Genomic DNA, 22040 nt, shown 5'->3' with positions numbered 1-22040 from the left:
ACCGCCCCAAAACTGCCCAAAAACCACCCCAAAAACCGCCCAAAAACTCAGCCCAAAACCACCCCAAAACCGCCCCAAAACCCACCCTAAACCTGCCCTAAAACCGCCCCAAAAACCGCCCCAAAACTGCCCCAAAACTGCCCCAAAAACTCAGCCCAAAAACCGCCCCAAAACCGCCCCAAAACTGCCCCAAAACCGCCCCAAAACTGCCCCAAAACCGCCCCAAAACTGCTCCAAAATTGCCCCAAAACTGCCCCAAAATCTCCCCAAAACTGCCCCAAAACCGCCCCAAAACCGCCCCAAAACCCACCCTAAACCTGCCCCAAAACCGCCCCAAAACTGCCCCCAAAACTGCCCCAAAACTGCCCTAAAACTGCCCCAAAACTCAGCCCAAAACTGCCCTAAAACTGCCCCAAAACCGCCCAAAACTGCCCTAAAACTGCCCCAAAACCGCCCCAAAACTGCCCCAAAACCGCCCCAAAACCAACCCCGACCCCCCCCCCCGCACCCACTGACAGGCCCAGACCCCCCCTGACACCCTAAAAAGCCCCAAATCACCCCAAATCTGCCCTAAAACCTGCCCTGAACCCCCTGACAAACCCCCCCAACCCCCCCAAACACCCCTGGCACCCCCTGGTATCCCCACCCCAAAAGCTCTGGACACCCCAAAACCTTCCCTGACCCCAAACCCCCCTGACCCCAAACCCCTGACCCCAAACCCCTCTGACCCCAAACCCCTGACCCCAAACCCCTGACCCCAAACCCCTCTGACCCCAAACCCCCCCTGACCCCAAACCCCCCTGACCCCAAACCCCCCCTGACCCCAAACCCCTCTGACCCCAAACCCCTCTGACCCCAAACCCCTGACCCCAAACCCCCCTGACCCCAAACCCCCCCTGACCCCAAACCCCTCTGACCCCAAACCCCCCTGACCCCAAACCTCCCTGACCCCAAACCCCCCTGACCCCAAACCCCTGACCCCAAACCCCCTACCCCAAACCCCCTGACCCCAAACCCCTCTGACCCCAAACCCCTCTGACCCCAAACCTCCCTGACCCCAAACCCCCCTGACCCCAAACCCCCTGACCCCAAACCCCTCTGATCCCAAACCTCCCTGACCCCAAACCCTCTGACCCCAAACCCCTCTGACCCCAAACCTCCCTGACCCCAAACCCCTGACCCCAAACCCCCTGACCCCAAACCCCCCTGACCCCAAACCCCTGACCCCAAACCCCTCTGACCCCAAACCTCCCTGACCCCAAACCCCTGACCCCAAACCCCTCTGACCCCAAACCCCTGACCCCAAACCCCTGACCCCAAACCCCTCTCTCCCCACAGGACGTTTTCCGCCTGCTGACCCCGGGCGGGGGCGGCTTCGGCCCCCCCGAGGACGGCACCGGGGGCGACCCCCGGGACCCCCCGGACCCCCAGGACCTCTGGGCCCCCCAGAGCTCCCCAGAGCCCCAAAACCCCACGAGCGCCCCGAGCGCCCCGGCCCCACAAACGTTCCTGGAGCGCGGCAGCGTCTTCGAGTTCCGGCAGGCGCAGGAGGCCGTGTGAGGCAGCACAACCCCATATGGGGCAGCCCCACAGCAACCATGGGGCAGCCCCACAACAACAACAATGGGGCAGCCCCACAACCCCATATGGGGCAGCCCCACAGCAACCATGGGGCAGCCCCACAACCCCATATGGGGCAGCCCCACAACAACAACCATGGGGCAGCCCCACAACCCCATATGGGGCAGCGCCACAACTCCCAATGGGGCAGCCCCACAGCAACCATGGGGCAGCCCCACAACTCCCTATGGGGCAGCCCCTGACCCTGCTGTGGGGCAGCCCCACAACCCCATATGGGGCAGCCCTACAGCAACCATGGGGCAGCCCCACAGCTCCCAATGGGGCAGCGCCACAACTCCCAATGGGGCAGCCCCACAGCAATGATGGGGCAGCTCCACAACTCCTGATGGAGCCGCTCCTCAACCCCCTATGGGGCAGCCCCTGGCCCCTCTATGGGGCAGCGCCACAGCAATGATGGGACAGCCCCACAACTCCCAATGGGGCAGCCCCACAACTCCCAATGGGGAAGCCCCACAACTCCCGATGGGGCAGCCCCGCAACCCTCTATGGGGCAGCCTCACAACCACAATGGGGCAGCCCCACAACCCAGCAATGCCCCCCATAGGGCAGCCCCTGGCCCCTCTATGGGGCAGCCCCTGACCCCACTATGGGGCAGCCCCACAAGCCAGCGATGCCCCCCATGGGGCAGCCCCATTGCTAGAGCCGCACAGTTTATAGGGCAGCCCCCCAAGTCCAGCCATGCCCTCCATGGGGCAGCCCCCCAACGCTGCTATGGGGCAGCCCCCATTGCTAGATACGCACAGCCTGTGGGGCAGCCCCCTCCCCGCTATGGGGCAGCCCCCCAACCCCTCCGTGGGGCTGCCCCCTCCCTCTAGGTACGCACAATCCCTAGGGCAGCCCCTCACCCGCCCCAGCTATGGGGCAGCCCCCCCACTCCAGCTCTGCACCCCCTGATCCCGCTATGGGGCAGCCCCTGATCCCGCTATGGGGCAGCCCCCGACCCCGCTATGGGGCAGCCCCCGACCCCGCTATGGGGCAGCCCCTGACCCCGCTATGGGGCAGCCCCTGATCCTGCTATGGGGCAGCCCCTGACCCCGCTATGGGGCAGCCCCGCCCCCCCGGCTCTCTCCTCCCCGTTCCGGGGCTCAGCCCCTCCATGGGGGGCCCAGCTCCCCCCTTTGGGGGCTCCCCCCACCCCCCCAGCCTCCAATAAAGCTTCTGCTGCCCCCCAACCCCCGCCTGGTGTCTTGGGGGGGGCAGGGACCCCCAGGGGCCACCCCAGTGACCCCCCCCAGCCCCACGGGGCCCCTCAGGGCTCCGCCCCACAGATCTGGGGGGAGGGCACCGACCCAGGGAACCCCCAGCCCAAACTCTGGGAGTGCCGTGGGGGCTGCACCAGCCCCGCCAGAGAGAGGCAGGATCGATACCGGATCAATGTCACATCAGTACTGGATCGATACTGGATCAATATCAGGTCAGTGCTGGATCACTGCTGGATCAATGCCAAATCAATACTGGATTAATGCTGGATTGATACCGGATCAATACCGGTATTATATCGATTATATATATCGATGCTGGATCAGTGCTGGATCAATGGTGGATCAATGGTGGATCAATGCCAGATCAGTACTGGATCAATGCCGGATCAATGCCAGATCAATGGTTGATCAATACCGGATCAATGCTGGATCGATGCCGCAGCAATGCTGAGCCACACTGGGTCAATGGCAGGCTGATCCCGGATCAATGCCAGAACCATGCCAGATCAATGCCGGATCGATGCCGGATCAATGCCGGATCAATGCCAGATCCACGCCGGATCAATGCCAGATCGATAGGACCCAATGCCAGATCAATGCTGGATCAATACCAGATTCACACCGGATTGGTGCTGGATCAGTGCCAGAATCACGCCAGATCAATGCCGGATCAATGCGGGATCGGTGCCGGATCGATAGGACCCAATGCCAGATCGATGCAGAGCTGATGCCGGATCGGTGCCGGATCGATACAGAGCCAATGTGGGATCGATGCCAGACCAATAACACCCGATGCCGGATTGGTGCTGGATCAATAGGACCCGATGGTGGATCAATAGGACCCAATGTGGGATCAATAGGACCCAATGTGGGATCGATGTGGGATCAATAGGACCCAATGCCGGATTGATGCCGGATCGATACAGAGCCAATGTGGGATCGATGCCAGATCAATAGGACTTGATGGTGGATCGGTGCCGGATCAATAGGACCCGATGGCGGATCAATAGGACCCAATGTGGGATCGATGCCGGATCGGTGCCGGATCAATAGGACCTGATGTGGGATCGATACCGGATCAACAGGACCTGATGCAGGATCAATAGGACCCGATGCGGGATCGATACCGGATCAATGCTGGATCAATACAGACCCAATGCGGGATTGATGCCGGATCAATAGGACCCGATGTGGAATCGATACCGGATCAATAGGACCCGATGCAGGATCAATAAGACCCGATGTGGGATCGATACCGGATCAATAGGACCCGATGCAGGATCAATAGGACCTGGTGCGGGATCGATACCGGATCAATAGGACCTGATGCCGGATCAATAAGACCCGATGTGGGATCGATACCGGATCAATAGGACCTGATGCCAGATCAATAGGACCCGATGTGGAATCGATACCGGATCAATAGGACCCGATGCAGGATCAATAGGACCCGATGTGGGATCGATACCGGATCAATGCTGGATCAATACAGACCCGGTGCGGGATCGATACCGGATCAATGCTGGATCAATACAGACCCGATGTGGGATCGATACCGGATCAATAGGACCCGATGCAGGATCAATAGGACCCGATGTGGAATCGATACCGGATCAATAGGACCCGATGCAGGATCAATAGGACCCGATGTGGGATCGATACCGGATCAATGCTGGATCAATACAGACCCGGTGCGGGATCGATACCGGATCAATGCTGGATCAATACAGACCCGGTGCGGGATCGATACCGGATCAATGCTGGATCAATACAGACCCGGTGTGGGATCGATACCGGATCAATGCTGGATCAATACAGACCCGGTGCGGGATCGATACCGGATCAATGCTGGATCAATACAGACCCGGTGCGGGATCGATACCGGATCAATGCCAGCTGTTGCAGGAGGGTTCGGATCCGGGCTTGGGGCGGAGCCGTTTCGTTCCTTCTGCGCCCGGAGCGGGACCCCCTCCCCCTGCCCCGATCCCTCCGATCCCGATCCCGATCCCATTCCCCGTCCCCCCATTCGCATTCCCGATCCCGTTCCCAGTCCTGACCCTCTCTCCTGGGACTGTTCCCATCCCCATCCCAATCCAATCCCAATCCCAATCCCATTCCCATTCCCATCCCATCCCATCCCATCCCATCCCCATTCCATTCCCATTCCCATCCCCATCCCAATCCAATCCCAATCCCAATCCCATTCCCATTCCCATCCCATCCCATTGATCCCATCCCATCCCATCCCATTCCCATCCCATCCCATTGATCCCATCCCATTCCCATTCCCATTCCCATTCCCATCCCATCCCATCCCATTCCCATCCCATTCCCATTCCCATCCCATCCCATCCCATTCCCATCCCATTCCCATTCCCATCCCATCCCATCCCATTCCCATTCCCATTCCCATCCCATCCCATCCCATTCCCATCCCATTCCCATTCCCATCCCATCCCATCCCATTCCCATCCCATTCCCATTCCCATCCCATCCCATCCCATCCCATCCCAATCCCATCCCATCCCATTCCCATTCCCGATCCATTCCCATTCCCATTCCCATCCCATCCCATCCCATTCCCATTTCCATCCCATTCCCATCCCATCCCATCCCATCCCATCCCCATCCCATCCCATCCCCATCCCATCCCATCCCATCCCATCCCCATTCCATTCCCATTCCCATTCCCATCCCCATCCCAATCCAATCCCAATCCCAATCCCAATCCCATTCCCATCCCATCCCATTCCCATTTCCATCCCATTCCCATCCCATCCCATCCCATCCCATCCCCATCCCATCCCATCCCCATCCCATCCCATCCCCATCCCATCCCATCCCATCCCATCCCCATTCCATTCCCATTCCCATTCCCATCCCCATCCCAATCCAATCCCAATCCCAATCCCAATCCCATTCCCATCCCATCCCATTCCCATTTCCATCCCATTCCCATCCCATCCCATCCCATCCCCATCCCATCCCATCCCATCCCATCCCCATTCCATTCCCATTCCCATTCCCATCCCCATCCCAATCCAATCCCAATCCCAATCCCATTCCCATTCCCATCCCATCCCATTGATCCCATCCCATCCCATCCCCATCCCATTGATCCCATCCCATCCCATTCCCATCCCATCCCATTGATCCCATCCCATTCCCATCCCATTCCCATTCCCATCCCATCCCATCCCATTCCCATCCCATTCCCATTCCCATCCCATCCTATCCCATTCCCATCCCATCCCAATCCCATCCCATCCCATTCCCATCCCATCCCATTCCCATCCCAATCCCATCCCATTCCCATTCCCATTCCCGATCCCATCCCATTCCCATCCCCATCCCATTGATCCCACTCCCATTCCCATCCCATCCCCATCCCATTGATCCCATTCCCATTTCCATCCCATTCCCATCCCATCCCATCCCATCCCATCCCCATTCCCGATCCCGATCCCGTTCCCGATCCCGGCTGGGATCGAGTGACAAACTCAGCCCACACCAGAGATTTCCAAAATTCCGTGATAAAAGGAACGGCCGACACCGGACACCGGAACAGCGCGCGGCTGGTGCCTGATCAATGCCCGATCAATGCCCGATCAATGCCGGACCGGTGCCCGATCAATGCTGGATCAGTGTCCGATCAATGCTGGATCAATGCCCGATCGATGCCGGATCGGTGCCCGATCAATACTGGATTAATGCCCGATCAATGCCGGACCGGTGCCCGATCAATGCTGGATCAGTGTCTGATCAATACTGGATCAATGCTCGATCGATGCCAGATCGCTGCCCGATCAATGTTGGATCAATGCTGGATCAATGCTCGATCGATGCCAGATCGGTGTCTGATCAATGCTGGATCAATGCTGGATCAATGCTGGATCAATGCCAGATCGGTGTCCGATCAATGCTGGATCAATGCTGGATCAATGCTGGATCAATGCCAGATCGGTGTCCGATCAATGCTGGATCAATGCCAGATCGGTGCCGGATCAGTGCCCGATCAATGCCCGATCAATGCTGGATCAATGCCAGATCGGTGCCCGATCAATGTTGGATCAGTGTCTGATCAATGCTGGATCAATGCCCGATCAATGCTGGATCAGTGTCCGATCAATGCTGGATCAATGCTGGATCAATGCTGGATCAGTGCCCGATCAATGCCGGATCAGTGTCCGATCAATGCTGGATCAGTGTCCGATCAATGCTGGATCAATGCCCGATCAATGCTGGATCAATGCCAGATCGGTGCCCGATCAATGCCAGATCAGTGTCTGATCAATGCTGGATCAATGCCCGATCAATGCTGGATCAGTGCCCGATCAATGCTGGATCAATGCCCGATCAATGCCCGATCAATGCCCGATCAATGCCAGACTGGTGCCCGATCAGTGCTGGATCAGTGTCTGATCAATGCTGGATCAGTGTCCGATCAATACTGGATCAATGCCCGATCAGTGCCGGATGGATGTCAGATCAATACCAGACTGATCCTGCCCCAATACTGGATCAATACTGGATCAATACCGGACCAATCCGGCCCCGATTCCGGATCAATGCCACCACTGATCGTGTCCACACGGTCACCCCCTGGTGCAGTGACACTCACGGGGACATGGCCGGAGCAGTGACCAGAGCAGTGGCCGAAGCAGTGGCCGGAGCAGTGGCCAAATTGGGGTCAGAGCAGTGGCCGGAGCAGTGGTCATATATTGGAGTCAGAGCAGTGGCCGGAGCAGTGGCTGGAGCAGTGGCTGGAGCAGTGGCCGGAGCAGTGGTCACACTTGGGTCAGAGCTGTGGCTGGAGCAGTGGCCGGAGCAGTGACCAGAGCAGTGGCCGAAGCAGTGGCCGGAGCAGTGGCCAAATTGGGGTCAGAGCTGTGGCCGGAGCAGTGGCCGGAGCAGTGGTCATATATTGGAGTCAGAGCAGTGGCCGGAGCAGTGGCTGGAGCAGTGGCCGGAGCAGTGGTCACACTTGGGTCAGAGCTGTGGCTGGAGCAGTGGCCGGAGCAGTGGTCACACTTGGGTCAGAGCTGTGGCTGGAGCAGTGGCCGGAGCAGTGGTCACACTTGGGTCAGAGCTGTGGCTGGAGCAGTGGCCGGAGCAGTGGTCACACTTGGGTCAGAGCTGTGGCTGGAGCAGTGGCCAGAGCAGTTGCCGGAGCAGTGGCCGGAGCAGTGGCCAGAGCAGTGGCTGGGGTCAGAGCTGTGGCCGGAGCAGTGGCCGGAGCAGTGGCCACATCAGGGTCAGAGCTGTGGCCGGAGCAGAGGCCAGCGCCGTGTCCAGAGCCGTGGCCGGAGCAGTGGCCATGATGGGGTCAGAGCTGTGGCCGGAGCTGTGTCCAGCGCCGTGTCCAGAGCCGTGGCCGGAGCAGCGGTCACACTGGGGTCAGGGCCGTGGCCGGCGCCGTGGCCGTGCCGGGGTCAGAGGTCAGCGGGCCCCAGGCGCAGCCGCAGGGCCACGGGCAGGTGGTCGGAGAGCGTGGCCAGCTGGGTGATGACCGAGAGCCCGGTGACCTCCTGAGGGGACAGCGGGGTCAGGGCAGGGTCCCAGGGGTCACTCGGGGGCGCTCTGGGGGTCCCAGGGGTCACTCTGGGGGTGCCGGGGGTCACTCTGGGGTCCTGGGGTCACTCTGGGTGCCAGGTTCACTCAGGGTCCCGGGGTCACTCTGGGGTCACTCTGGGGTCACTCTGGGGTCACTCTGGGGTCCCGTGGTCACTCAGGGTCACTCTGGGGTCACTCAGGGTCACTCTGGGACTCCCCGTGGTCACTCAGGGTCACTCTGGTGTCACTCAGGGGTCACTCGGGGGCTCCCCGTGGTCACTCAGGGTCACTCTGGTGTCACTCAGGGGTCACTCTGGGGCTCCCCGTGGTCACTCAGGGTCACTCTGGTGTCACTCGGGGTCACTCTGGGGGTCTCCCCGTGGTCACTCAGGGGTCACTCTGGGGCTCCCCGTGGTCACTCAGGGTCACTCTGGTGTCACTCAGGGGTCACTCTGGGGGTCTCCCCGTGGTCACTCAGGGTCACTCTGGTGTCACTCAGGGGTCACTCTGGGGCTCCCCGTGGTCACTCAGGGTCACTCTGGTGTCACTCAGGGGTCACTCAGGGCTCCCCGTGGTCACTCTGGTGTCACTCAGGGGTCACTCTGGGGCTCCCCGTGGTCACTCAGGGTCACTCTGGTGTCACTCAGGGGTCACTCTGGGGCTCCCCGTGGTCACTCAGGGTCACTCTGGTGTCACTCAGGGGTCACTCTGGGGCTCCCCGTGGTCACTCAGGGTCACTCTGGTGTCACTCAGGGGTCACTCTGGGGCTCCCCGTGGTCACTCAGGGTCACTCTGGTGTCACTCAGGGGTCACTCTGGGGGTCTCCCCGTGGTCACTCAGGGTCACTCTGGTGTCACTCAGGGGTCACTCTGGGGGTCTCCCCGTGGTCACTCAGGGTCACTCTGGTGTCACTCAGGGGTCACTCTGGGGGTCTCCCCGTGGTCACTCAGGGTCACTCTGGTGTCACTCAGGGGTCACTCTGGGGGTCTCCCCGTGGTCACTCAGGGTCACTCTGGTGTCACTCAGGGGTCACTCTGGGGGTCTCCCCGTGGTCACTCAGGGTCACTCTGGTGTCACTCAGGGGTCACTCTGGGGGTCTCCCCGTGGTCACTCAGGGTCACTCTGGTGTCACTCAGGGGTCACTCTGGGGGTCTCCCCGTGGTCACTCAGGGTCACTCTGGTGTCACTCAGGGGTCACTCTGGGGGTCTCCCCGTGGTCACTCAGGGTCACTCTGGTGTCACTCAGGGGTCACTCTGGGGGTCTCCCCGTGGTCACTCAGGGTCACTCTGGTGTCACTCAGGGGTCACTCTGGGGGTCTCCCCGTGGTCACTCAGGGGTCACTCTGGGGGTCTCCCCGTGGTCACTCACGGTGGCCAGCGCGGGGTCCCTCCGCAGCAGTGTCCGGTCCACGCGCCGGCCCTGCCACGGCCGCGGCGCCGCCGGGTCCGGAGCTCCGCAGGACAGGATGGGAGCGGCCAGGAACTGCTCCCGGCCCTGGGGCTGCGACAGCGTCCTGAGGGGACAGAGGGACACAGGGACAGAGGGACAGGGGGACAGAGGGACAGAGGGACAGAGGGACAGGGGGACAGAGGGACAGAGGGACAGAGGGGAGAGGGACAGAGGGGACAGGGGGACAGAGGGACAGAGGGACAGAGGGACAGGGGACAGAGGGACAGAGGGACAGAGGGACAGAGGGACAGAGGGACAGGGGGGAGAGGGACAGAGGGGACAGAGGGACAGGGGGGAGAGGGACAGAGGGACAGGGGGACAGAGGGACAGAGGGACAGAGGGACAGGGGACAGAGGGACAGAGGGACAGAGGGACAGGGGACAGAGGGACAGGGGGGAGAGGGACAGAGGGGACAGAGGGACAGGGGGGAGAGGGACAGAGGGACAGGGGGACAGAGGGACAGAGGGACAGAGGGACAGGGGACAGAGGGACAGAGGGACAGGGGACAGAGGGACAGGGGGAAGAGGGACAGGGGGGAGAGGGACAGAGGGACACAGGGACAGAGGGACAGGGGGACAGAGGGACAGAGGGACAGGGGGACAGAGGGACAGAGGGACAGAGGGGAGAGGGACAGAGGGGACAGGGGGACAGAGGGACAGAGGGACAGAGGGACAGGGGACAGAGGGACAGAGGGACAGAGGGACAGAGGGACAGGGGGGAGAGGGACAGAGGGACAGGGGGACAGAGGGACAGAGGGACAGAGGGACAGGGGACAGAGGGACAGAGGGACAGAGGGACAGGGGACAGAGGGACAGGGGGGAGAGGGACAGAGGGGACAGAGGGACAGGGGGGAGAGGGACAGAGGGACAGGGGGACAGAGGGACAGAGGGACAGAGGGACAGGGGACAGAGGGACAGAGGGACAGGGGACAGAGGGACAGGGGGAAGAGGGACAGGGGGACAGACGGACAGAGGAACAGGGGGGAGAGGGACAGAGGGACAGAGGGACAGAGGGACAGGGGACAGAGGGACAGAGGGGACAGAGGGACAGAGGGACAGGGGACAGAGGGACAGGGGACAGAGGGACAGAGGGACAGAGGGACAGAGGGACAGGGGACAGAGGGACAGGGGGGAGAGGGACAGAGGGACAGAGGGAGAGGGGGACAGGGGGACAGAGGGACAGAGGGACAGGGGGGACAGAGGGGACAGAGGGACAGAGGGACAGAGGGACAGGGGGACAGAGGGACAGAGGGACAGGGGGGACAGAGGGGACAGAGGGACAGAGGGACAGGGGACAGGGGACAGAGGGACAGGGGACAGGGGGACAGAGGGACAGAGGGACAGAGGGACAGGGGGGAGAGGGACAGAGGGACAGAGGAACACAGGGACAGAGGGACACAGGGACAGAGGGACAGGGGGGAGAGGGACAGAGGGACAGAGGAACACAGGGACAGAGGGACACAGGGACAGAGGGACACAGGGACAGAGGGACACAGGGGCACGGGGGCACGGAGATACTGAGCTGTGCTGGCACGGGGACACGGTGGCACAGGCATGGAGGACCCCCCCTCCCACCCTGTGCCCCCCCAGTGTCCCCAGTGTCCCCAGTGTCCCCAGTGTCACCTCTTCATGTTCTCAGGGTTGGACACGGCCTCCTCGTAGATCTTGAGGCAGTCGAGCAGCGTCCCTGGGGACAGCAGGGGACAGGAGGGGACAGGGAGTGAGCGGGACCCCGGACACGGGGAGGGGACAGGAGGGGACAGGAGGGGACAGGAGGGGACAGGGAGTGAGCGGGACCCCGGACACGGGGAGGGGACAGGAGGGGACAGGAGGGGACAGGAGGGGACAGGGAGTGAGCGGGACCCCGGACACGGGGAGGGGACAGGAGGGGACAGGGAGGGGACAGTGCGTTCCCCAGGCACGGGTAACAGTGGGGTCCCCGGGCAGAGGTGACAATGGTGTCCTTGGGGAGGTGACAGCGGGGACTCTGGGCAGGGGTGACAGCGGGGACCCCGGGGAGGTGACAGCGGTGTCCCCACCGATGGCCCAGGGCTGGTCCTGGCCGGGGTCGCAGCGTGCGGGGTCCCAGAACTCCTTGAACAGGGGGTGCTGCTGGTTCTGGGCGTCACCTGCCGAGGACACGGCGCTGCTGTCACCCCCCGTGTCCCCCTGTGTCCCCCCCGGCCTCCCACGTCCCCCCGATGTCCCCCACCTCTCTCCCCCCCTGTCCCCTCCGTCCCCCACCCCATTCGCCTCAGTGTCCCCCACCCACGACCCCCCACCCCCTCTGCCCCCCCATTGTCCCCACCACGTCCCCCCGTGTCCCCCAATGTCCCCCAATGTCCCACGACCCCCCACCCCCTCTGCCCCCCAATGTCCCCACCACGTCCCTGCAGTCCCGCCGTGTCCCCCAATGTCCCCAACCCACGACCCCCCATGTCCCCCTGCCCTGTCCCCTCGTGTCCCACGCCTCTGTCCCCCTCGCCCCGCCCCCGTGTCCCCCCCGTGTCCCCCCGTGTCCCCACCCCGGGAGCAGTTGTCGAAGTTGAGGTCCCCGCAGAGGACATCGAAGGCCACCAGGTCCCCCGGCTGCTCGTGCTCCCGCCGGAACTCCCAGAGCCAGCGGAGCACCAGGGACAGCTGCACGTCACGGATGGTGGCATCGGCTGCGACACGGGGACAGCGGGCATGGGGACACGGGGCACGGGGATGGGGACACGGGGATGGGGACATGGGGCATGGGGACATGGGGACAGCTATGGGCACAGGGATGGGGACACGGGGATGGGGACATGGGGCATGGGGACACGGGGCATGGGGCGTGGGGACACGGGGATGGGGACATGGGGACAGCTATGGGCACAGGGATGGGGACACGGGGATGGGGACATGGGGCATGGGGACACGGGGCATGGGGCGTGGGGACACGGGGATGGGGACATGGGGACAGCTATGGGCACAGGGATGGGGAAACGGGGCATGGGGACACGAGGCATGGGGGCAGCTGTGGACACAGGGATGGGGACACGGGGATGGGGTGTGGGGGCAGCTATGGGCACAGGGATGGGGACATGGGGCATGGGGACATGGGGATGGGGACATGGGGACAACTATGGGCACAGGGATGGGGACACGGGGCATGGGGACACGGGGATGGGGGCACGGGGCATGGGGCGTGGGGACACGGGGATGGGGACATGGGGACAGCTATGGGCACAGGGATGGGGACACGGGGATGGGGACACGGGGATGGGGACATGGGGACAGCTATGGGCACAGGGATGGGGACACGGGGCATGGGGACACGGGGCACGGGCATGGGGACAGCTATGGGCACAGGGATGGGGACACGGGGATGGGGACATGGGGACAGCTGTGGGCACAGGGATGGGGACACGGGGCATGGGGACACGGGGATGGGGACAGCTATGGGCACAGGGATGGGGACACGGGGCATGGGGACATGGGGATGGGGACATGGGGCACGGGTATGGGGTCATGGGGACAGCTATGGGCACAGGGATGGGGACATGGGGACAGCTGTGGGCACAGGGATGGGGACACGGGTACGGGGACATGGGGACAGCTACGGGCACAGGGACTGGGACAGGAGGACACACAGGGGCCATATGGACATTGGGGGGCATGGGGACACAGAAGGACAGACACGGGGACATCGGGGGACAGGGGGACAGAGACACACGGACAGATGGACACGGGGACACACGGACACGGGGACACGGTGGGACACAGACGCACGGGCACAGGGGGGCATGGACACGGGGACACGGGGACATGGGGACAGATGGACACAGGGACACGGGGACACGGGGACATGGGGACACGGGCACAGATGGACACAGGGACACACGGGCACAGGGGGACAAGGACACCCGGACACAGTCGGACAAGACCACACTGACCACACTGACCCAACACCCCCAGGCCCCCTCCCCCCCCCAGTGTCCCCCCACGCCGTCACCGCGTCCCCACTCACCCGCGGGCGCCTGCAGGTGGGTGCAGCCCAGGTACCCCACGACGCGCTGACCCCGCCCCATCCCCAACAGCACCTGGGGGGGAGGGGGACACCACCCATGTGTCACCTGGGCCGGTCCCCGTCACCCCCCCGCCCCCCCCGGGGTGTCCCCTCACCTGTGCCACCAGCAGCCCCTTGTTGGCCAGCGCGTCCTCGCGGGCGGCGTTGGGGAAGGGGCGGAAGCGGGCGGCCAGCGGCGGGAAGCGGCTGGCCAGCACCAGGCCACTGCCCAGCACCCGCAGCTGCCCGCAGCGCAGCCCCCCCGGGCCCACCCCCCACAGCACGTGCGGGAAGTGGCGGCCGAGCCGCTGGCGCAGGATGGTGGCCGCGGTGGCATCGAACACCTCCTGCAGGCACATGAAGTCGGTGTCCGGCGGGATGCGGGTGGTCAGCACCGAGGGCATCGGGTTGGCCAGCGGGATCGGCCGCTCCGGCCTCAGGGTGGCCGCCGGTGAGGGAGCGGCTCCCGGGGCTGCGTCGGTCATCGGCACCGCCAGCGTCGGCAGCGAGTCAACCGCTGGCCGCGGGTTGGCCACCGGCGTTGGGTTGGCCATCGCCATCTCCGGCCACGGCATGGTGCTAGCCACCGGTGCCGACGGACCGGCCGCCGTCCACGGATCCCCCCCGGGCGCCCCCGGCCCTGACCCGCTGCCCGGCTGCCCCCAGGCCACGGTGCTGAGCGTGCCCCCGTAGCCCCCTCCATCGCCCCGCTGCGGCTCCAGCAGCCCATCGCGGTGTCCGGAGCCTTGGGCCGGCGCTCCCGGTGCCAGCAGCTGACCGATGACCGCGGCGCGCCAGCGGGTGCTGCCCAGGTTGCTGAAGCGGGCCAGGCCGCTGGGCATCAGGCACAGGTTGGCGGTCAGGAAGGTGAAGCTGCGGGGCCGCCGCGGGTCCCAGGGCTCCGGCGTGGCCGCGGCGGCCGCGTGCTGGTGGACAAAGGGCCGGCGCTTGGCCTGCACCGGCAGCCACAGCAGCAGCCCCAGGAGGGAGAGCGGCAGCGCCAGCACCAGCGCCAGCACCAGGACCGGTGCCACCAGCACCCGTGCGCCCGGCCCGAGGCAGCGCCCGGCCCGGTGCCGCCGCCAGCGCGCCCGCTGGGCCGTGGTGGGCTGCAGGGCCAGCAGCCGGTCCAGCGCCCAGTAGCCGGGGGTCAGCAGCGCCTCGGCCACCGCGGCCACCGCAGCCAGGGCCCCGTTGGGGAAAGGGGTGTCCGGCAGAGTGGACGGGGGTGGCCACGACATCGGGGCGTCCTGGTCCGGTTCGGAGGCTCCGGCGCAGTTGGCACAACCTGCGGGAAGAGACCCCGGTGAGTGGCCGGTGGCGAGGGGGGGATTCCGGCCATGTCCCGGTCACCGGGAGAATGTCCCGGGATGGAGCAGGACCCTCTGTGTCCCGCGTGCCACCGTGGGAAAATCGGGAGTGGGACCCCCTGGTCACTGTGGGAAACTCCTGTGGCCAGAGTGAGACCCCCCCCGACCCCCCCCCCCCAATCCTGGCCACCACCCCCGCCACGTCCCAAGCCCCGTGGGAAACTCACGTGGCCGGAGCAGGACCCCTCCCGCCCCATCCCGGCCACCGTGGGAAACTCCCGCGGCCGGGAGCTGACCCTCCCCCGCGGCCGGGAGCTGACCCTCCCCCGCGGCCGGGAGCTGACCCTCCCCCGCGGCCGGAGCTGACCCTCCCCCGCGGCCGGAGCTGACCCTCCCCCGCGGCCGGAGCTGCCACCGTGGGAACATCCCGGGACCGTCCCCTCGTCCCGGGGCCGCAGCGGGAGCCGGGAACGGGGGCGACGGGCACGGGACCCCCCCGCCCGGTGTCCCTGCAGGGTCCCCACAGGGTCCCCGGGACCCCCGAGGTCCCCTCAGGTGTGTCCAGCCGGGGGGAGCCCCCGAGCCGGGACCCCGAAGGTGCTGCCGGTCCCTTCCTTCCTGCCCGGTGGCCCCGGTGACGCCGGCAGTGGCCACTCGCGCCCCCAGACCCGCCCCCGCCCGCAGCTGCCCCCTCACCTGGCCCCGGCCTCGGGGGGGGTCCGGGGCCACCGGGACTCGGTACAGGCCGAGACCGGCCAGGTGAGGCCCGGCCCCTGCCGCTGTCCAGGTGAGTTTTGGCCCCTGAGTCCGGCCAGGTGAGTCCCGGCCGGCCGGTCTGGCCCGACAGGTTCACGGCAGCTCCGAGCCCCGCGGCCACGGCAGGGCCGGACACGGCACGTGGCCGGTGACACCTCACCCGGGCCAGTGACACCTCATCCGGGCCAGTCACACCTCACCCGGGCCAGTGACACCTCACCCGGGCCAATCACACCTCACCCGGGCCAATCACACCTCACCCGGGCCAATCACACCTCACCCGGGCCAGTGACCCCTCACCGGGGCCGGTGACACCTCACCCGGGCCAGTCACACCTCACCCGGGCCAGTGACCCCTCACCGGGGCCGGTGACACCTCACCCGGGCCAGTCACACCTCACCCGGGCCAGTCACACCTCACCCGGGCCAGTCACCCCTCACCCGGGCCAGTGACCCCTCACCCGGGCCAGTCACTCCTGCCTGACTCTACAGCTGCCCCACTCCCAGTGTGGGATGGTGCCGGACACTGGGGGCACTGGGGATACTGGAGTCACTGGGAGGCACTGGGAATTCTGGGGACACTGGGGATGCTGGAGTCACTGGGGATACTGGAGTCGCTGGAGTTACTGGGAATGCTGGGAGCACTGGGGTTACTGGGAGCAATGGGACACTGGGGACAGTGGGGACTCTGGGGTCACTGGAGTTGCTGGGGACACTGGGACACTGGGGGTTACTGGGGACACTGGGGATACAGGGGGAACTGGGAATACTGGAAGTGGGGGACACTGGGGGTTACTGGGGACACTGGGGATACAGGGGGAACTGGGAATACTGGAAGTGGGGGGACACTGGGGGTTACTGGGGACACTGGGGTTACTGGGGACACTGGGAATACTGGAAGTGGGGGACACTGGGGGTTACTGGGGACACTGGGGGTTACTGGGGACACTGGGAATACTGGAAGTGGGGGACACTGGGGGTTACTGGGGACACTGGGGGTTACTGGGGACACTGGGGATACTGGAAGTGGGGGACACTGGGGGTTACTGGGGATGATGGGGACACTGAGAATGCTGGGGACACTGGGGATGATGGGGACACTGGGGGTTACTGGGGACACTGGGGATACTGGAAGTGGGGGACACTGGGGGTTACTGGGGATGAGGGCAATACCGAGGGCACTGGGGCTACTGGGGGCACTGGGGACACCCCCGGGGGTCCCTCCCCTCCCGGCTCGCCCCTTGTCCCCGCGGTGGCGCGGGTGGCAGGGCTGGCACGTGCCACAGGTCACTCAGGCCGGGTGTGGCACCGCCGGCCACGGGACGGCCCCGACACCCACGGGGGCCGAATCTGTGCCACCGGAGCCCGCGGGGACCGGACCCAGGACGGGGTCCCAGTGTCCACCACTGACCACCCAGAGGGGTCAGTGCTGGGGTCCCAGTGTCCCCCAGTGCCCACCCAGAGAGGTCAATACCAGTGTCCATCACTGTCACCCAGTGCCCACCCAGAGGGGTCAGTGCCAGTGTCCACCACTGTCACCCAGTGCCCACCCAGAGGGGTCAATGCCAGTGTCCACCACTGTCACCCAGTGCCCACCCAGAGGGGTCAATGCCAGTGTCCACCACTGTCACCCAGTGCCCACCCAGAGAGGTCAATACCAGTGTCCATCACTGTCACCCAGTGCCCACCCAGAGAGGTCAATACCAGTGTCCATCACTGTCACCCAGTGCCCACCCAGAGAGGTCAATACCAGTGTCCACCACTGTCACCCAGTGCCCACCCAGAGGGGTCAGTGCCAGTGTCACCCAGTGCCCACCCAGAGGGGTCAGTGCCAGTGTCCCCCAGTGCCCACTCATCAACCCAGTGGTGCCACCGGGCTCTGTCCCCGTACAGGGGGTGGCAGCACATGGCCCGTGCTGGCCCGGTGGCACTGCCATTGTCCCCGTGGTGCCGGCCCGGTGGCACCGCCATTGTCCCCATGGTGCCGGCCCGGTGGCACTGCCATTGTCCCCGCAGTGCCGGCCCGGTGGCACTGCCATTGTCCCCACAGTGCCGGCCCGGTGGCACTGCCATTGTCCCCGCGGTGCTGGCCCGGTGGCACCGCCATTGTCCCCGCAGTGCTGGCCCGGTGGCACTGCCATTGTCCCCGCGGTGCTGGCCCGGTGGCACTGCCATTGTCCCCATGGTGCCGGCCCGGTGGCACTGCCATTGTCCCCGTGGTGCTGGCCCGGTGGCACTGCCATTGTCCCCGCGGTGCTGGCAGTGACCCCGCCATTGTCCCCGCGGGGCCCTGGCGCCGCGCTGTCCCGGGTGTGGCCACCAAGCCCTCCCTGGTGTGGCTTTCGCGGTGGCCGCGGTGGCCGGGGGGGACGAGTGGCGCCGCTGCCCGCTGGCCCGCCGGCTGTGCCAGCTCCGAGCCCGTCCCAGCTCCCTGCCAGTGCCACCTGGCACCGCCGTCACCTCCCGGCCACTCCCTCACCTCCGCACGCCACCATGGCCACCTCCACCTGCCCGGGGTGGCCGCCGCCGCCGCCGCCGCTCATGGCCGGGGGCCACCGCTCGCCCCGGGCCCCTGGGGCCGCCGCTGCCACCGGGAGGCCACAGGTGACAAACAAACATCCGCCGGCCGCGGGGTCACTCCGGCGCCGCCCGGCCGCGTTCCTGTCGCGCTGCGTGGCCGCTGCCACCCCCGGACACGGCGCCGCAGCCCCCCCCCCCCCGTGCCACCGGGCCAGCACCCCATGGTGGCCACCGAGCCGCCGGCGCAGGTTGCCCGGAGGTATCGCCTGACCGGTTCTCCCGGTGGCCCCGAGGAGGAGGAGGGGGGGGGGCTGTGGTGGCACAGCAGTGGCCGCCGTGGCCGTGGCACGTCCGGCACCGCGGTGGCACCCGCGGGACCCCCCTCGCTTGGCCCACGCCAGGGGGGTCCGCGACCCCCTCACCTGCCCAGGTGTCGCCACCCGCGGGGGGGGGGGGGGGGGGAGGTGACACTGCCGGGGGTGTCCCCGAGTTGTCCCTGTCCCCTTCCCCCCTCCGCTTCCCTTTTCCCACCGCGGCCCCACGGGTGGGGGGAGGGGTCCGTGTGTTCCCCCCCCCGCACACCTCGGCTCGTGTCACCCGCTGTCACCTCCCGCCATTTCCTGCCACCCCCCCCCGCCCGCTGAGCCCCCACCCGGGGCAGGGGGTGACAGGGAAGGTGACGGGGAAGGTGACACCCCCTGACCCCCCCCCCCCCGGACCCCCCAAGTGACCTCGCTGTGGATCCTCGGAGCCGTTGTCGCCTCCAAGAAGCGAAAGGAAAAGCGCGGCCAAAACGAAAGGAAAAGCGCCGCAACCGCCCCCAGTACGGCCGTGACCCCGAACTGGGTAGACTGGGGGGCGGGGGACACCGAGGGGACACCGAGGGGACAAAGAGCCGGGGGGGCACCGGCTCCCGAAGCCCCCCCAGTGCTGTCCCCGGTGCTGTCCCGGCGAAGGGAGGGAAACCCTGGGGGGACGTGGGAGGAGAGGGAGGGTCGTGCCAGGGACCGTGCCAGGTGTTCTGCCAGGTGTCACAGGTGCCAGGTGTTCTGCCAGGTGTCACAGGTGCCGGGTGTCTGACAGGTGTCACAGGTGCCGGGTGTCACAGGTGCCAGGTGCCAGCCCAGGTGCTGTGACACTCGCCCGCCCCCAGGCCCCCCCCGCCAGTGGAGAGGGGAGGAGAACCCCGAGTGGACGTTGGGGTTGAGGCAGGAAGGGATCAGGGACGGAACCCAAATAAACGCCGGGGTAATGACGGTCACTGTCACCGTCACTGTCACCATCATCATCATCGTCGTCATTATCAATGTCATCATCGTCACCATCGTCATCATCATCACTGTCATTGTCACCATTGTCACCGCAAATAAACATCAAAGATCAACCCCAAAACAGCCAAGAAAGGGGCGGTCGGACCCCAAACTGCCACCCCTGGGTTCTCCATCGCTCCGGCTGCTCCGTGTCCCATCCCAGTGTCCCTCCCAATGTCCCACCATCCCAATGTCCATCCCTGTCTCATCCCAATGTCCATCCCTGTCCCACCATCCCAATGTCCATCCCTGTCCCACCATCCCGATGTCCATCCGTGTCCCATCCCAGTGTCCCATCCATGTCCCACCATCCCAATGTCCATCCATGTCCCATCCCAATGTCCATCCCTGTCCCACCATCCCAATGTCCCATCCCTGTCCCACCATCCCAATGTCCATCCCTGTCCCATCCCAATGTCCATCCATGTCCCATCCCAATGTCCATCCATGTCCCACCATCCCAATGTCCATCCCTGTCCCATCCCAATGTCCATCCATGTCCCACCATCCCAATGTCCATCCGTGTCCCATCCCAATGTCCATCCATGTCCCACCAACCCCTCCATGTCCCACCCCAGTGTCCCACCACCCCTCCACCTCCTCACATCCATCGATGTTCTCCACACCCCAACACCTCCTCTGTGTCCAGGGAGCTCACAGGTGTCCGGAGGGGGACACACACTGGTGTCCAGCGGGGGTCTCAGATGTCCAGGGCAGTCCCAGGTGTCCAGGGGGTGACAGCAGTGTCCAGGGCAGTCCCAGGTGTCCAGGTGGGATCCACATGTCCAGGGGGGTCCCAGGTGTCCGGGGAGAGGACAGCGGTGTCCAGGGGGACCTCAGGTGTCCAGGTGGGATCCACATGTCCGGGGGGGCCCCAGGTGGGTCCCAGATGTCCAGAGGGGTCCCAGGTGTCCATGCAGAGGACAGCGGTGTCCAGGGGGGTCCCACGTGTCCGGGGGGGCCCCAGGTGGGTCCCAGATGTCCAGGGGGGCCCCAGGTGTCCGGGGAGAGGACAGCGGTGTCCAGGGGGGTCCCACGTGTCCGGGGGGGGGGGGCCCAGGTGGGTCCCAGATGTCCAGGGGGGGACAGAGGTGCCCAGGGGGGTCCCAGGGGGGTCCCAGGTGTCCGGGGGGGAGGGCACAGCCACCCTTGGGGTCTTTATGGGGCAGGGGGGGCTCTCTGGGGCCAGGGCCCTCTATGGGGGGGGGGGCCCAAGGTGGAGCCCCCCGTCCCCCCCGTCCCCCCCTCCGCCCGCAGGAATTTGTCACCTCGCGGGGACACTTTGTCACCGCGGCCACGACAAAGTGGAGCCGTGTCCGGGGACAGCTGCCAGACCCCCCCCGGCCCCACAGCGGCCCCACAGCGCCACGAGAGGGGCGAGATAACGCCCCCCCCCCGCCCCCCGCCGTGTCCCGATATAGAAGTGACAGGGACGGGCTGTCAGCACCCCCCGGTGTGGGGACATTGGCCAGGGACCCCCCCGGCCCTGCCCCATAGAGCCCCCGAAATGAGGGACCCCCCTGTCCCTGCCCCATAGATCCCCCGAAATGAGGGGCACCCCCATCCCTGCCCCATGGAGCCCCCGAAATGAGGGGCACCCCCATCCCTGCCCCATAGAATCCCCTAAATGAGGGGCACCCCTGTCCCTGCCCCACAGAGCCCCCGAAATGAGGGACCCCCCCGGCCCTGCCCCACAGAGCCCCCGAAATGAGGGACCCCCCTGTCCCTGCCCCATAGAGCCCCCTAAATGAGGGGCACCCCCATCCCTGCCCCACAGAGCCCCCGAAATGAGGGGCACCCCCGGCCCTGCCCCATAGAGCCCCCTAAATGAGGGACCCCCCCATAACTGCCCCATAGAGCCCCCTAAATGAGGGACCCCCCTGTCCCTGCCCCATAGAGCCCCCGAAATGAGGGGCACCCCCGGCCCTGCCCCACAGAGCCCCCGAAATGAGGGGCACCCCCATCCCTGCCCCACAGAGCCCCCGAAATGAGGGGCACCCCCATCCCTGCCCCACAGAGCCCCCTAAATGAGGGACCCCCCATAACTGCCCCACAGAGCCCCCGAAATGAGGGACCCCCCTGTCCCTGCCCCATAGAATCCCCTAAATGAGGGGCACCCCCGGCCCTTCCCCATAGAATCCCCCGAAATGAGGGACACCCCCATCCCTGCCCCATGGAATCCCCGAAATGAGGGGCACCCCCATCCCTGCCCCACAAATGCCCCACCAAGAAGGGCTTCCTTTGGTCCTGCCCCATTGAACCCC

The 22040-nt window shown here is 65.5% G+C and overlaps 2 protein-coding genes across 2 annotated transcripts in view; one reads left to right on the top strand and one right to left on the bottom strand.

Annotated features, from left to right (window-relative positions):
• The window catches only part of OPLAH (5-oxoprolinase, ATP-hydrolysing), a 30682-nt gene extending 27878 nt beyond the window's left edge, over positions 1-2804 (top strand). Inside the window, exon 26 of the mRNA XM_082292300.1 lies at positions 1339-2804. Within this exon, the coding sequence (XP_082148426.1) occupies positions 1339-1560 (222 nt within the window). The 3' untranslated portion in view covers positions 1561-2804. The remainder of the gene's footprint in view (positions 1-1338) is intronic.
• A 3665-nt stretch (positions 2805-6469) lies between these two features.
• LOC309578433 (sphingomyelin phosphodiesterase 5-like) lies at positions 6470-19214 on the bottom strand. Its single transcript, XM_082291076.1, has 8 exons — positions 19198-19214; positions 13998-15169; positions 13843-13915; positions 12371-12511; positions 11885-11974; positions 11469-11532; positions 9766-9910; positions 6470-8371 (listed from the first exon to the last, which is right to left on the bottom strand). The coding sequence occupies exons 2-8, from the start codon at positions 15120-15122 to the stop codon at positions 8276-8278; spliced, it is 1734 nt and encodes a 577-aa protein (XP_082147202.1). The 5' UTR covers positions 15123-15169; positions 19198-19214; the 3' UTR covers positions 6470-8275.
• Positions 19215-22040: the final 2826 nt, after the last annotated feature.

Source organism: Coloeus monedula, assembly GCF_965178545.1.
Source record: "Coloeus monedula genome assembly, chromosome: 1".
Classification (NCBI taxonomy): Eukaryota; Metazoa; Chordata; class Aves; order Passeriformes; family Corvidae; genus Coloeus; species Coloeus monedula.
Note: the sequence above shows the minus strand (reverse complement) of the source record. Positions and strands in the feature narration are given on the sequence as shown.